We start from the raw sequence: 16,644 nt of genomic DNA on the forward strand, positions 1-16,644 counted from the left end.
TTTGGAAAAACTCTCAAATTTGTGTTTGAAGTATAACAGTACTCCAAATGAGATGTATGGTAAGTTATTTAAAATAATTAAAACAGAGTTTGCTTCTATATTTCCTTCAAAGACAGTCAACTCGAGTGGTCTCTTGTCATTTGACAACTGGGCAACAGCTGATATTCATATGAGCAGAAAATGGTTATATGAACTATATAGTGATAGATCATCTTGTAATCATGATGTATCTTTTCTTGTATATGTAAAAAAATATTCATAATTATTTAAGAAAGTATGTACTATTGCTCAAGCTCAAAAATGCTTCAAATAAAATAAAAAAGACTTAGAAAGTTACTAACTGGGACTCTGGAAGAGCGAGAGACTGCAAGTTTGAACATAATCTAATAATGAACATAACTAAAATCCACTCTGAGTAGCTTCTGCTTTTGAGAATTTTTTTTCTGACATTCCAGTTTCTATCTCAAGCACTCTTGTCTCCTTCACCAGTGTTGCTGAGTCACTTCTTTTGGAAAATGTTAAGGAATGTAAGTAAACAAAATTTCAAATTCAGTGTTGTTAGCCCAGTAGAAATAATTAAAACTTTCAGATCTTTAGAAATGAAAAAGACTGCTGATATATGGGGCATATCTGTAAAAATAATAAGTTCAGTTATTGACATCATAGCACTAGTTTTTAATAGCTGTATTGAACATGGTGTGTTTCCTGACCTTCTGAAATATAGTAAAATTACACCAGTATTTAAATAGGACTCACTTCTGACCCGAATAACTATTGCCCTGTTTCAGTGTTGCCGACCCTAAGTAAAATTTTTGAAAAAAATATTTTAAGCCAAATGCTTACTCACTTTAACACTTATAAGTTACTTCATATAAAACAATTTAGCTTCACTAGGGGACGCTCGACTACGGATGCAGGTGTTGAACTCATCAGGAATATTTTCGAGGCCTGGGAGGAATCACAGAATGCACTTGGTATATTCTGTGATTTATCTAAGACTTTTGATTGTGTTCAACATTCAACGCTGGTCAGGAAGCTATGTCACTATGGTATAAGAGGTTCTGCGCTCGATCTTCTGATCTCATATTTAAATAATAGAATTCAGAGGGTCTATGTGAATGGCAGGAGATCTCCTGGGACTCCTCTCCACAAGGGTCAATTTTTGGACCCTTCGTCTTCCTAATTTATATATACTAGTCAAAACAAAATATGGACCACCACGTTTTTACAGTATTCTCATGAATTCTTGAGGTTTAAAGGTTGATCAATGTTTCAGTTGGATAAATTGATTGATTTTTATTGTAGACAGCATAAAATAATGATGCATTCCATTAAAAAAAGAAATTTGCTCCACTTTTTCTAAAAATTGACATGTTTGCAAAAATAATTAGTGAGGAAAAAAATTCTGAAAAAAAAAACAAAATGTTTCTTGATTTATGACTTTCCTCAATATCTAGTATGCCGTCCTCGATTACTAATGCACTCTTGAAGCCTAGAAGGTACATTCTCCACCAGGTAAACCACTGTTTCTTGAGGAATTTGTTCCCAGCTTGATTTCAGAACGTTTATTAGCTGTCTTTCATTGTGCACGGGTTGGTTTGTGCTTCGAACACTGCATTTCAGTAAATCCCACACGTGTTTAATGGGTTTTAGATCCGGACTGTTTGCAGGCCAGGCCAACACCTGTATACCAGCCTCCTCTAGGGCTTCTCTGGTGGCCCTAGCTGTATGAGCGCGAGCATTATCGTGCATCAGATGGAATCTTGCGCCGATTCTTGTACATATGAGACCACATGGGGTCTTATGACCTCCTCGATGTAACGTTGAGCTGTTATTGTGCCTTCGTTTAGAATTACCAGCTCGGTTCTGCCTGACATAGAGATTCCCCCCCATACCATAACATTGGGGCCCCCAAATCTGTCACTTTCATGGATGCAAGCATCCGAAAATCGCTCACCTTCACGCCTCCAGACCCTAATGCGACGGTCATCACTAAAAAATTTAACTTTTCACTCATCCGTAAACAATACAGTCCTCCAATCATTCATATCCCACGCCAGAAGCTGCCTTGCGAATGATAATCGGTTTGCACGATGAGCACTTGTTAATGGTATCCGCACTACACGTCTCCTGGAGAACTGCTGGTCTTCGTGTAAACGATTTCTAATAGTTTGATCACTAACACGTGTACCGGTCGCCTGCTGCAAACGGTTTTGTAACGAACGGGCTGTTATACAGCGTTCTCTACGCGCAGTCAAGCGCTCGTAACGGTCCTCCTGTGCTGTAGTTGCTCGAACTCTGCCAGATCCCCGTCTCCTGGTTAGTCTCCCAGTCTCTTGAAAACGATTCCAAAAATTCTGGATCGCTCGCCGGTAAAACCCAGCTGCAACGCCACATAACGCTGCGAATGGCCTTCTTGAAGCAATGTTACGGCCCTAGTTACGGTTGGCAAGTCCATATGACTTCGAATTCTCGGCATAACTTTTTTAAAATGTTGACTGAGTTGAAATCCGTCTTAAAATCGGGTAGAATCAAGTGGTTGCAATAAATTATCTAAAACTACCCACTTTAAACAATTATGCGGGTGGAATGCTCAGTGGGTTTTTTTTTTTTTTTTTTTTTTTTTTTATAAATTTATTTAATCATAAATATATGCACAGTTGGTACTTAAATTTTACATCTCGCCAAACTGTTGCAACAGTTTGTTGGCGAGTTTACGCTCTTAGACAATATTATACTATTGTGCATCTATAATAAATTATACCTAATTTGTTCGTTATATTATACACTATTACTAATACACATATAACATTACACACATATCATTACTTAGTTATCAATTCATAATATTCCTAAAAACATTTTAAAATCTTACCTGTATACATATAACTAAACTATACTACTTTAAATATTAAGGCTTATGTGGAGACTTTAAGAAAGTGCTCTTTTAATTTTTTCTTAAGTACTACTCTACAGTCTTTTTTATCCTCTCTTAACCATTCTATACTATTAAAAATTTTTGGCACAACATATTCCCTTAATCTTTCCCCATAGTAGTTACATATTTTTGGTATTATATAAATATTCCTGATATTCTTTCTCAAATTTTCCCTCAGATTAACAGGGTTTTTAAATCTATTTGAGTAATAATTTTCTTTTGTTATTAAATAGTTTACTTTGTTAGTTACTGGCAGTATTTTTAAGTCTTTCAATATATTGTCATAATTTTTTCCGTATTTTTCCTTTTCCTTGCTTCCAATTATTAGTTTTAATATTCTAATTTGAATTTTTTCAATCTCGTTTAAGTAAGTCTTAAACGTTTTACCGTAAATATTTAGACCATAGCTTAAGACTGAATCAGCTAGTGCATAATATACTACCAGTTTTGTATGTTTGTTCAGCACGGGCTCGAGATGATAGAACTGCCCTAGAACTGATCGTAGTTTATTGCATACCGCTGTCACATGTGTTTTGAAATTGAAGTTACAATCGATATGCAATCCCAAATACTTATAATTTTCTACATATTGAATATAGCTACATGCGCACGCATATTTATCTCTGTGTAGGCAGTCGTAGCTATGCCCCACTATACCTATATCCTTGTATTGGACTGTCTTAGCGCGTCTGTTATATGGCGAGTAAATATGCATGCATTTTGTTTTGTCCATATTAATAATAATGCCATTATCGTGTGCCCATTTAGTTAGGCTTTCAAAATCTATTAGGATATTATCACGCGCCTCTTCCACGTCGTTAGACGCGTATAGCAAGCACATATCATCTGCATACATAAATACTCGACATGTCTTAATCACATTAACTGCACTATTAACAAGCATTAAATATCCCACTGGTCCATATATCGAGCCAGTCGGTACTCCTAAGGTTACCTGACACTCGTCACCCACAGTCCCGTCAATACATGTGCGTATCGTTCGTTCTGACAGGTAATTACGGAACCAGTTATTAGTCGGGCCCTCAATGCCACATTCTTTCATTGCCATTAATAAGACGTCTTTTTCCAGGGTGTCAAAGGCCTTCTTATAATCAATAAAGAGTGCCAAAATTTGTTTCCCGCTGTTAAGATTTAAATTAATTTCATCTGAGAACTCAGTGAGGGCTGTTACAGTGCTTCGTCCTTTCCTGAACCCGTGCTGTGCATTACTCAATATATTATGTTTCTCCAAGAACCGTGATACTTGTCCTACTACTAATTTTTCGACTATTTTATTTATTACCGATAGTATTGCGATTGGCCTATAATTGGTGTATTCAATGTGGCTACCACCTTTATGTATCGGGCGTATAATTGCTTTTTTTAGCTCTTTTGGATATACACCCTGTCGAGCACACAAATTCACAAAGTGAGCTAAAATCGATGCCAACCGGTTTGCTATAAACTTAACGTCTTGAACCCTTATTCTATCATAGCCGGGAGCTTTGTCGCTGCTTAGATTCATAATAAATTTTTTTACCTCCGTATGATGTATTTTTTTGAATCTAAAGCAAACGTTAGATTGATTAACGTAAGTTTTTCTTTCTAAGAATTTAACTGAACAGTTGTGCTTAATTTGAATTATTTCTTGAGTGAATGTTTTTGAGAAATTATTACATATACTATACATATTATTATTTATTTGTCCTAAGTATTTCTTAATTACACTATCTACACTTGGCTTTATCCTACCTAACCAGCTATTAACAGTAACCCATGCTCTTCTATAATCACCCATACAAATTTTTATTTCTTGCCTTCTATAGTTATTTTTTGCTGTATTTATTAGTTTGTTAACTTTATTTCTAAACTTTGTATATTCTAAACGTTTATTTATATTATGCGGTGAAGATTTCCATGATCTAAACAATTTATCACGCCTATTAATTAAGTCATATAATTTTTTATCAACCCATGGTTGAGTTATTCTAATATTTTTGACATTTTTTTGTATTGTACTTTGCCTATAGATACTTTCGAAAACATTATATAATTTACTATACAATAACAATGGGCATTGAATATCTAAAAAAGAATTCCAATCATAACTATCTAATTTTTCGTGAACTAGTGTATCACATAACACAGACTTTTTACAGTATCTGTCCTTGTTGCACTCGTTTAACTCACAATCTAGGTTAACAGAGACACCTATCATATGGTGATCCGAGATACCGCACTCAATTAAAAACGATAATATGGCCGGTGTATTCTGGTACCTCCGCCGCTGACCCGTTCGTATCCAAGCGTGATCAATGCATGACTGGTTGATTCGCCCGTCCACAATCGCTTCGCGAGTCACCTCTTCGGTAGGTATAGCACATTGTAGGCCGTGTTCACACATGATATTTTTGTAACTAATTACAGTTGTATTTAATTTGGCTTCTGTTATATCTATGTTCACATCTCCTATTATACATATGTCTGCATTTTTGGGAATTCTTTTCAGTAAAACGTTCATTTGCTCTAAGAAGTGCAGCTTATTCTTATTAGGCGGCCTGTACAACGCAATAATATGTATAAAGGTATTTTTTATATTGAGCGTTCCGTAGATTGTTTCCGCAGCCATGGTATTAACGTCTTTCACAATAAAGTTAAATTTATCTTTTACATACAACAATATTCCCCCACCTTTACTTATTTGTCTTGTTCTGGCATAGGGCGTGAATCCCTTTATTTTAAATATGGATACTTCATCTTCTTTAATATTTATTTCTGATAATATTAATACATCTACTTGATACTTAATTTTTTCAAGCATCACTAACAGCTCATTGAAATGTTTTCGTATTGATCTTATATTTAGGTGTATTATTTGTAGGGTTTTTTTACAATTACCCTTGTTTTTATGCCAGGACTCGATGTTGTTATATCTCGTGTATTCTATATTATCTGGTAGGAAATCTATAGGATCGTTGAATTTTATATATTATAAAATTATTGCGTGTGTACGGTGCCTTAGTTGCATATTGTGATTCATACTACTATTTTTTCGATGTCTTTTTCGTTTTTAATGTTATAAATTTTTTTCTCATCTTCTTTACGGGCTAAGATATTGGAGTTTTGGATCCAGATGTACTTACAAATCCCTCTCAACTGTGTTTTTGCTGTCCAAAATAGCTGTCGTTTGAAACGTGGCAAGTCCTCATTAATGTAGATGGGCTTGTCACTGTTGCTGTTTTTATATATCTCCTTGTTGGTTATTACTGTTTTCCTTGAGTTGATCCATTGGTCTCGTGCAGATTTAGTTTTTAATTTTACGATAATTGGTTGCGGTTTCTTATCATTAGGTTTTTCCCGTCCGACCCTAAAAGCATCTTCAATGTTGTTGGGGTCCAGCTTTAATTTCTGGGCAATTCTTTTAACTGCCTCAGTTGTGATCTCATTCTCTTGCTTTTCCAATCCAACAATTTCTACGTTACTCGCTTTTACACCCTGTTCCATATCCAATACTCTCTCCTCTAATGCCTTATTGCATTTATCTAAATAGACGTTTCTCTGCTCCAATGACTTTATTTTCTTTTCAGATTCTGCCTTGAATTTAACCATTTCCTGGTACTGCTCAGCATAAAAGTCAACTGCTTCGCTTATATCTTCTAACTTCTTTTCCATCTTATATATGATTTCTAATTTTTTATTTAATTCTTTTAGCAGCATGTCTGGTGAGGCTTCATTAAGGCTTGTTTCTGTCTCTGTTCCTTCCTTCTTTCCCTTGCAGTCACTACGAATTCCCGTCTGCAAGAAGCTCTTACTACGAACACATTTTTTGTGGTACACCGTATCACATTGAGCACCTTTACATTTCACTATTTCGTCTTTGTTTAAAGATACGAATAGTTTGCACTTGTTACACTGCACCATTTTTAATTGCTTCGTAAGCAGCTCACGAGTTCACACGAGTAGATATAATTAACGCACCGTTTACGCACGTCCGATCGCAGAGCGCACGCGTTCGAAACTGACGTCGCGACTAGTATACTTTAGTTATTTTCATAGTATTATCTCCTATGGTATATTGTTAAGGGGCAGTGCGGCCGATATTAATACCATCTTTGTGCTGCAGAAGAGGGCTATTCGCGCGATTTATAAATCATTAAGAGAAAAATTTAAAGAAATAAACATTTTGACAGTTGCTTCTCAATACATTATTGATAATGTTCTGTAAGTTCATAAGCACATTGAGGAATTTTCTAGAAACTTTGACATTCATAATGTTAACAAGAGGAACAAACATAAATCGTTATGCTTACTACTCGGTTGGGTTGAGTTAGTAAGTCTTTTGTTGAGCGATGTATATGCTTCTACAATATGATCCCAGAAAATGTACAAAACAAATGTGTTACGAAATTTAAAAGAATTGTTAAAAAACGTTTGTGTGGGAAAGATTATTATAGCATAAACGATTTTCTTAATGACACCACCGACTGGGAATAAAGCGAACACCCTCAGGCTCTTTAATTATAAATGTTTATTGTACAATATTACATTGTAATCCAAATTTTATATTAAAAAAAAAACCCGCTGAGCTTCTTGCGCCCATTCTTCTCAGGTCTGAGGCAGTCTCTTTTGAATGGGTGGTAGTTTTTGACGTTCAATAAGTGATTTTTAATCCTATTTTGAATAAAAACATTTGAATTAGAATGTAGATGTGGCGTTCAGGTAGATATTCTTGGGCGTCACGGGTTATCCTGCCTAAAATCTGCAGGCCGTATCAGTCAACGCCGCCTTAAGATATTGAAATATTCAAGATCATTGAACCATTGACCCAGTTACATAACAATACAGTACGTTTAAATTTGCACAAAATGAAAAGTCTACTTTTTGACAAAACCAATGCACGGATTTTGTTAATTTTTGGTATATCGTCAGCAAATATGCTTACAAGTATGTACATACATTTATTTCATATATGCTAGTTCCATACTGTATATTAGCTTAAGGGGCTGTTTCACAATGTCCAAATAAAGTTCCTGATAGGCTGCTTGCTACTTACCTAGTGTTATGTAAGTCTTGTTATTACCTATTGTAATGAAATTCTAGCAACAAGTGGAAGTATTCTACACTGTTGCTAGTATGTTATGGGTTATTAGCACAGAACACTGTTAATCATTAGTGTAGTTATTTCATTTCCATTATAAAATTGGATTAGAAATATACAACTGCGAAAAAGTATTGTCTTTAAAAAAAGAAGTTATAAAAGAATAGGAATAGAACGATTATTACTTCTCTTTTTTAAATTCAATAAAATATCGGAATGATGATAGCGCTTCCACAATTTGTTTCCAAGTGTTTCCAAAGTATATGTTATAGTACCTAGGTGTTTCTAAAGATTGAACGACGCAACTAAATTATCGTTGTTTATTTGGACCTCCATCAGCAGATTGGAATGTAGTTTTAAAGTTTTCCTCGAGAATCAGACAGAATAAAACAAAAACAATGTTAAGTACTCGTTAAGTAAGTTTATTTTAAATCGTATCACGAGGCAGATGTGTGTATATACACAACCGACCTTTTTACTTCTCGCAAAAAACACTTGCAAGTTCGTATTTGCGGCACAAATATGTCCAACTCGAAGATTCTTGTTTAAAGGCAAACATTGATATAGAAACATAATTATTATGGTTAATGGGGTGTAGAAACGCCTAGAAAACACAAATTGTGACCGCTCATCATCGAATTGAGAACCTCCTCCAATTTGAAGTCGGTTAAAAAAAAGCAGGAAATAATTATTGTAATAAAAACACTAATTAACATAACATTGTTTATTCTCATGTATAATACATACTTCTTATGTTACTTTATAATATTATTTCTAATATTTTTATTAAAGTAGTATAATTATTAAATACTACTTTACTAAATGGATATTAAAACTTAACTTTCATTAATTGGAATGTATAAAGGGTTAGGCGCTGCCTAAGCCCCGTTGATGGAGATCAATTGCCGAGCGACAGGTACACAAGTAATTCCCTTTTCGTAGATTATTTCAATATGTATGAATTAATACTAAACAAATAGACGCATTATTTATATGACGGCGCGACACATGACATTTGAAGTTTGCTGTCGACGACGTCGGAACAGAATGGCAGCATGACAGATGTCAGCTGCCACTCTTGCGTAACGTCACACCGGTGGGAGCGGGGCGGCCATCTTGGTCACATTCGGATGGAGAACCGCCAACGCACCACGCGCTCGACAGATCGCTTATTTCCGACGCCTTCTTTAACAGTTTCTGATTTGATTTAATAGAGTATCATTATCTATAGGTACCTAATTAAAGTGTTTTAGAGTTATATTTTGTTAATCTGTGAAGTTACGAAGAAATAAATCACTGGAAAACTAATTTGTGACTTTGTTCGAGTTTCTGACCCATGGAAGGTGAAACATGGAAGATTCTGATATAGGCCATCCTGAGTCTATATATATGATTACCGACATTTCATACTCACGAAATCTAAATAAAATACTTAATAAAAAACCAATAGTTTATTAAAGTACATCGTGCCAATATTTCACAGTTAAATTTTAAACTGAAACTATATGGGTCACCAGTTCACCACAAAGGATAATGCATATTTCTATACATGGACTTACCAACCAGTAGACGAGATGGTGAAGGACTTGCACTTTTGGGTGGTGTTGTCCAATGGAAGACATTTTCTAAAATGGCTACATCAGTTTGATTAACCTGATCCCTTGTTGTGGGTGACAAATGCGATAGTAAAGGTGATATTGTTACGATGTATGGAGACTCGTATAAATGGCATATTTCAGTCTGGATTTCTTGATCTCTTTGTGTCGGTGGGGTGGAAGCACTTTTTATAATTTTGGGGATGTTACAAACGTTGTTATTTTCCTGAACTTCATTCTCTTCTGCGACTGTATCACTGTCGCTGAAAAATACATATTATTTTAAATACATTCAACCTCGCAAGAATAGTCTAGATCACAGCGGTCAACTTAACTCGCGACCCGAGTCGAGAAGCGACCATTTTCGCTCTCCACGCTACCACCCCGCCGTCGTCCTTTTTTTTTATGAAAATAAGGGAAGAGACGAGCAGGACGTCCAGCTGATGGTAATTGGTACTTGAAATAATTACCTACATTATAATAAACAGTTTCAATTATTTTCGACCAAAATAATCAGACACTTCCGATTCAATAAAATGATATTTACCTAATATCATAGATGTAATTTAATGTTCTCCCTCAACTGGGCATATCGCATTTTTGGTGTCATGTGCAAAACAGCAAAATAAAGTAGTTGTTAACATGATCTTTAAATGACGTAAACCACACCTTGATACAAGCTAGACTAATATGGCCGGAGGTCATACAAAGTTGGTCAGTGTCCTTTGAAAATATGTGTACAATTTTAAATTATTGTGGTATAGATAGTCTTCAAGTAAATGATATTAGGAAACTAAATATGTGTTTCTATAATAATTTCTGTAACAGTTTTCTTCATTAATTGTTGTCAATACAAAATTCAGGGTCTCGGCCCAATTGGTTTCTTATCACCCCACCACCAGCAAACATCATGCAAAAATTGATATATTTTAATACTTCTTGTATTTCAATACGAGCTAGACCAGTTCCATTAAATCAATAACAACTCGTGACATATACCACCACCACAAATATAATATTGTAAAATATCCTTCCTTATCACGGTTTGATGGAAAACAAACATATCGAAGGACCACACAGTAAAATAAAAGAATTACGATTTAATAAATAAACTAACTAAAAATGGGGTTCTATAATTATCTCTTTACAGTCTATTTATAAAAAGTTGAACTGTTGGGACTGCTTTAGGCACCACTCATGATAAGGCAGGGAAGCCAACATGAATAGTGAAGTTGAGTGCTGATTAGCATCTCAAACACGAAACAAGGCTCAGAAAGCTAATAAGTAGGTCTCAATGTTAGGGACAAAATGTTTCTTATTCCAATTTTTATGACAATAAGGGACGAGACAAGCAGGACATTCACGACGACTTGAAAAACTCAAATATACTAAGGAGCACCACAATTGCGCTCGTCACCTTGGGACATACGATGTTGTCTCATTTGCCCAGTAATTAAACTAGCTACGGCGCCAATGAGACTGTAACACAATAATACTTATACATTACTGCTCCACGGCAGAAATAGGCGCCTTGGTGGTACCTATAATCTAGCCGGCAATCTGTGCAAAGCCTCCATTTGTACTAAATACGAAGTATTAAGGATTAGGAAGCAGACAAGATGTTTTTACCATTTTTCTCTAGAACCTAATAGATCTTCATAGCCCTTTAAAGCTATCTTTAGGTTTCATAAGCTAATGCAATGTAATAAGCTTGTAAGCATTTTGGTAAATAAGAATTACAGGACTTACCTTTATTTGACAATTTTTGTACGCGAATGACAGAGGAGAGTGGCTGATCTTCTGACGAGCATTGCCAGCCATGGAAAAACACCTCCAATCATTTTATGGTGACGAAACGCTGAAAGGTATGCTCTTCGAGCACTTAAGACTAGTGTTAGAATGCCATACAAGAAAAGTAGTGGCTTTCCTTAGTACAATTATCAAAAAATTCGTGAGAAATTGTCAACTGTAATATAAATCATTTAGCGGTTTTAATTATATAGCATTCCTTCGTTGTCAAATTTCCAATTGGCAATAGTTCCGTCTCATCTAAGTCAAGTAATAATCAACCGGGGTTTATTCTTTTGTCCTTATACACTCATCATTGAGGTATTTAATGGATTTACTTCGGATGGGACTGGAAGCCATGTAGTTTGTCTGATGCTGCAAGATATAACATGGGCTGAGGAAACAACTGCCATCGAGTCGACAGCAACCTTGCTTACTTATCCCTTTATTCTAAATAATAAATCAGATTTGAAATTAATAAATTAGTTGATTACCAAATTTAAAACATTATGCATGCAGTATTTCCATACACATGAAAAATAATACAAAAGTTTATAAAGTCACCGCGATAACCCCATCAAACTTATCATGCAAAACATATAATATTATGTATTCACTTTATTACACACTTGTAAATATAGAAGTTATTTTTTTAGCTATTAATAATATGAATAGTGTGTAATGAACACTTTTTCCGTGAAGGAAAACTAAAGTGAAATTTTATTATAATGTATTATAAATAGTCATTAATGTATCATATATAATCCTTTATTTTATACATACTTAATGATTTTTTTTTATAGAATAGCGTAGATATATTACATAATATTCAACACATTTCATTCAACTTTTTTGTTTGTGGAGCAATTGGAATGAAATAAACATTAAATGTTTCGAGTAGCTCAGTACATAATAGGTTTAGCCATTTCTAAGATTAACGTGTACAAACGCACAGACAATATAAAAAAAAAAATTGATACAATAAGTACACAGATCATATAGATTTTTTTTCAAATATTAAAACATTCAGACAATGGCACTCCTACGTTTTTATTATAAGTATAGAAGATTTAGTAATTATAGAAACATTAATAATACATATATAAATAAACAATTACAAAAGTGATATAATTTTGCTAAAATATTATGTAACAGTTATATGACTTTAAATAATTTTAATTATGTACCTATTAAGAAAATATAAGGCGGCGAAAAACAATAAATTATTACAAAAAGTTTTAATATATTATATAATACAAATTTAAAGTATATCCACTTGGTTAAATCTCACCAAACAAATATAAACATTACCGTAAATAATTAGACCAACTCACGCACCATATTACCATATAAACTGGTAATATTATATTACTATTATTGTTTTAATAAAAAACTGTAACTTATAATTGGGGACGATATCCATCCATACCTCTTTATAAGACAACTATTCGGCAAACTTTTAAAATTATTTAATGAAATTATTAATATTAAAAAAAAAATAGTTTCAAGGGACGGAGACTAAGTATATGATATTACTTTCAACTTAATACATTTACATGGTTCTAAGAATAGCTGTCCTGACAGTCATGCAAATGGACAACACTGGTTTTTAATAAGAGGTATGGAGCCCTTAATATATATTTTATTATTAAAAAGAAAAACAATAATAAAATAACAAAGCCATGCAAAAGTTTTACATTATTTTTACTCATACCTAGGAGAACCATGAATAATCTGAAAAGAATCAAAGTATTATATGAGTGTAAAATATTTCTTTATTTAGAAGTATTTAGCAAACTTTAATTATGATTTATGAAATAACAATTGAAAGGGGCCAATGGGCCATTTGCTGGTATGGTATCACCATTGCCTATTATGATTGAAATACATTTAACATTTCAGTTGTGTGATGTTAGTGTTAAAACTTATGTTACATGAAGAGATAAAAATTTAGTGGGAGATCAAGGCACAATAGGTACTGGATCTCCAATAAATCTAGGACTTCAGCATGGCATCAGTCAAACCAGTCCTTTTTAACAATGGAAGATATCAGTTTATTCCAGCACTAATCGACTTTTTCCACAAGCAATAGCATAAATAACAATAATCCTTAGAAGTCTTTAGCATAGAAGCTTTGAGAGAAGACATTTTATGTACTCAGCTTAAATAAATGCAAGCATACCAAATATATTAGAGGTGGCTTTTGGGTGATCAACCACACATCAACCAAAAATCTGTCTGAATTAAATCTGTTGAGCAAGTTGTTTTTGTATGGTTTTTCAGCCCAGTTTAATGCAGTAAATACTGAAGCAGATGGGAGGGCAGGATTATCAGCCTAACCCACCACTCAAAATAGGAGCCCTAGTGGTCGACGAGTTGCGGATAGTAGCCAGTGATTATAATATATATGGTCAATAAAGTTCATGGAGTGCAATGCAATGATGAAGCTGGCATTATGAAGTTAATTATATAAGAAATAAATTACCTTGCTTATAGTGCATTTGGGTTTAACAGCAGAATAACGTCCGAATTGGGAAACACATACTGTAGTTGTAGGTGGTACAGATGATGTATGTGCAGAGGAAACTGGTGATCTAGGTGTAGGGGAATCAGGCGTGTTTCGTCTGAAAAAAATTAAAAAAGTTAACACAATGTAAACAAGGAACTTTCTTTAGTATGGACTTTTGTTTTCTTGGAATAAGAGAACATACATACATAGCTAAGAAACATGTTATAATGTGACATGGGGTAGGTGCTCAGATATTTTCTATAAAATTATCTATGTGGCTACTATTTATTACTTAGAGCTCTTAAATGTAGTTGAACTTGAAATATTGCCTATACATTTATAGCCCCCAGTTTTTAGAGTTAACTTGATATTGCCATATCCGCTGAATTGGGTATTGCTCGAAATATCGAGACTGCATTGAGATGGAGGTTGAGGCATATACATAAATAGGTACTTGGGTCATATAGGGGTTAGACCAAACGAGGTTCATTCATACCAGCCTGCCGTCATTCACAACAGAGCTTGACATAATAATGTTATTACACACGAACAGCCATGTGACCAGGGTCAAGGAGTCCAAAAAGCCAAAGCTGTGCAGCCTGGCAGCCCTCCACTAAGCCCGCTTTTATAAGGCACTCTAGCCGTAGGACAGACTAGTACTGTCACAGTGTAGTGATAAATGGTCATTGTAATAAAAATTAATTGTATAATCTATTGTAAATATTTTTCATAACTTTAATTAGTAGTTCCAAGAAAGGCCTATCATAATAATATGATGAAGAACAGTCTGTTTCTAAGTCACACAATGTTATTTTTTTCTATAAACTTGTTAAATTGATAAAATAAAAAAATAAACTACAAATCTCCGTGGGGTGAAAGTGGTGCAGTTTGAAGGGGCAAAAAAAATCCATAAAATAAAACCCACCAACCCTAAATTTGTGATGTGAATTTCTAATACCAACCCATGATCTATTTTAATACAAACAAAGATATTTTTCAATAATGCGAACAATATTGGCTGCCAAGGTTGCATCTCTCTCGTATATATTTATTGCTGCCACACGGACTGACAAACGCGGTGTTGTAGCTTCTTGGATAGTGTTGTTGACTGTTTCTAACTTACTACACATTATGCAAGTAATTGTCAATTTACCATAGATGGTGCATAGCATATGGCTTATGTGCACAGATGGCCTTAGAAGATATGTGCATCATACATTCTATTTGAGTGTTATTTAAGCTATATTCAAGCTCACCTTTGTGTTTCAAAGAATCCAGGCAGCACACAATAATTGTTGCCTTGCCATATTAGGTTACAAGCAAAGTATTTGTGTAAAAACTGCTGTAATTTTTTGGAGGGGGCATCAATTGCAAATTCTTGTGGTGTCTTAATATTCTTATCCTAAAAATAATAATTAATGATTCATTACTATGTCTTCAGTAGCCATCATTTTTCAGCAAAATAATATTTTCTTTGTCAACAGATGATAATGTCTGCAATACAACTAACTTTCATCATGAAGTCTAGAAGCATCTTCCCAAAACCACAATGCTGCCTGTTTTCCATGACGTAAAAGTCAAATATACATAGTGGGGATCCTTCCCATGTTTTTCCCTTCTGGTCATCATAAAGATACAGATGTCTGCTTCCGACTCTTAGTAGTCCTATCACTTCACCTTTGCCACTTGAAAAAGTTATAGTTAATAATATATTAGTATGAAAAATGCAATAAAATACCATATGTAACAAACAATAATATAGGAAATAATTACCCATTAGCAGCTGCTTCTTTAAGCAAATATAATGTATGCTGAGAATTTTGCAACTTATTAGCGGTAGTTAATGTAGCACCAATATTTTGTGCTTTTGAAGACATTTCACCTATATCATCTATTATTTTTGTTAAGCACTTGCTGAAGTAGCTGGAAGAATATTTAAAAAATTAAATAATTTACATTGATAATACACCTCCTGACAGCTTTTATTTAAATTTAAATTGCAACTTTCGTGAGTATTAATTAATATAATAATAAAATATCATTATGAATATGGATGTTTGTTTCTGAGTCATGATGTTTATATGTATGTTTATGTAATTATATTGTATTAAATATATCATTGTCTTGCAACCCATAACACAGGCTATATGCCTAATTTGGGGCTATGTAATTTGTGTAAGTTTATCAATATTATTATTATTAATAAAGGAATATGGTGTCAAAAGTTTGTTACATGGGTGGATATGGATCAGAAATAAAAGTAGGTACTTAAAATTGATAAAAAAATACATGAAAACTGCTTCCAACATCAATTAAGACTATAGGTAGGATGTGATAGATTAACGTTACCTTGCCTTCTTATGATCGGCCGGAAAATGTGGCAGGCGTAGGGTATTTGTGACAACGGAAATCTCATCGTGCAGCACCTCGTTAACAGAAATCATAAAGGCATCCATTATTAAAAAAGAAAGACAAAAACTATTACTATGGAACTACGATTGAGGGCCGCAAATTTATTCTCACTTTACTAGATTTTAATCAATGAATCATATAAATGTAAGAGTGAACATTACATTGCAATAATTAGGATGTCATGATTAACACCAGCACAGTCACGCTCTAAGAAGTACGAAAACGAACGGCCAATGAAAAGAATTAAGAAAATATTGTAGACACGGCCTCGCGAAGCGAAAGTCAAAAAAATTAGAAGTTTTTT

General features: G+C 34.0%; 1 protein-coding gene across 2 annotated transcripts; it reads right to left on the reverse strand.

Moving 5' to 3' along the window:
* Positions 1 to 9,472: 9,472 nt before the first annotated feature.
* On the reverse strand, positions 9,473 to 16,627 carry LOC126978862 (alpha-tubulin N-acetyltransferase-like). Of its 2 annotated transcripts, none has more exons than XM_050827976.1 (8): positions 16,278 to 16,627; positions 15,702 to 15,851; positions 15,439 to 15,613; positions 15,185 to 15,330; positions 13,905 to 14,043; positions 13,134 to 13,153; positions 11,381 to 11,794; positions 9,473 to 9,894 (listed from the first exon to the last, which is right to left on the reverse strand). In XM_050827976.1, the coding sequence occupies exons 1-7, from the start codon at positions 16,382 to 16,384 to the stop codon at positions 11,722 to 11,724; spliced, it is 810 nt and encodes a 269-aa protein (XP_050683933.1). In that variant the 5' UTR covers positions 16,385 to 16,627; the 3' UTR covers positions 9,473 to 9,894; positions 11,381 to 11,721. The 2 variants fall into 2 exon arrangements, with proteins under 2 accessions (XP_050683933.1, XP_050683934.1); XM_050827977.1 differs by having other exon boundaries at positions 11,381 to 11,869; positions 16,278 to 16,623.
* Positions 16,628 to 16,644: the final 17 nt, after the last annotated feature.

This window comes from Leptidea sinapis, chromosome Z, assembly GCF_905404315.1.
Source record: "Leptidea sinapis chromosome Z, ilLepSina1.1, whole genome shotgun sequence".
Classification (NCBI taxonomy): domain Eukaryota; kingdom Metazoa; phylum Arthropoda; class Insecta; order Lepidoptera; family Pieridae; genus Leptidea; species Leptidea sinapis.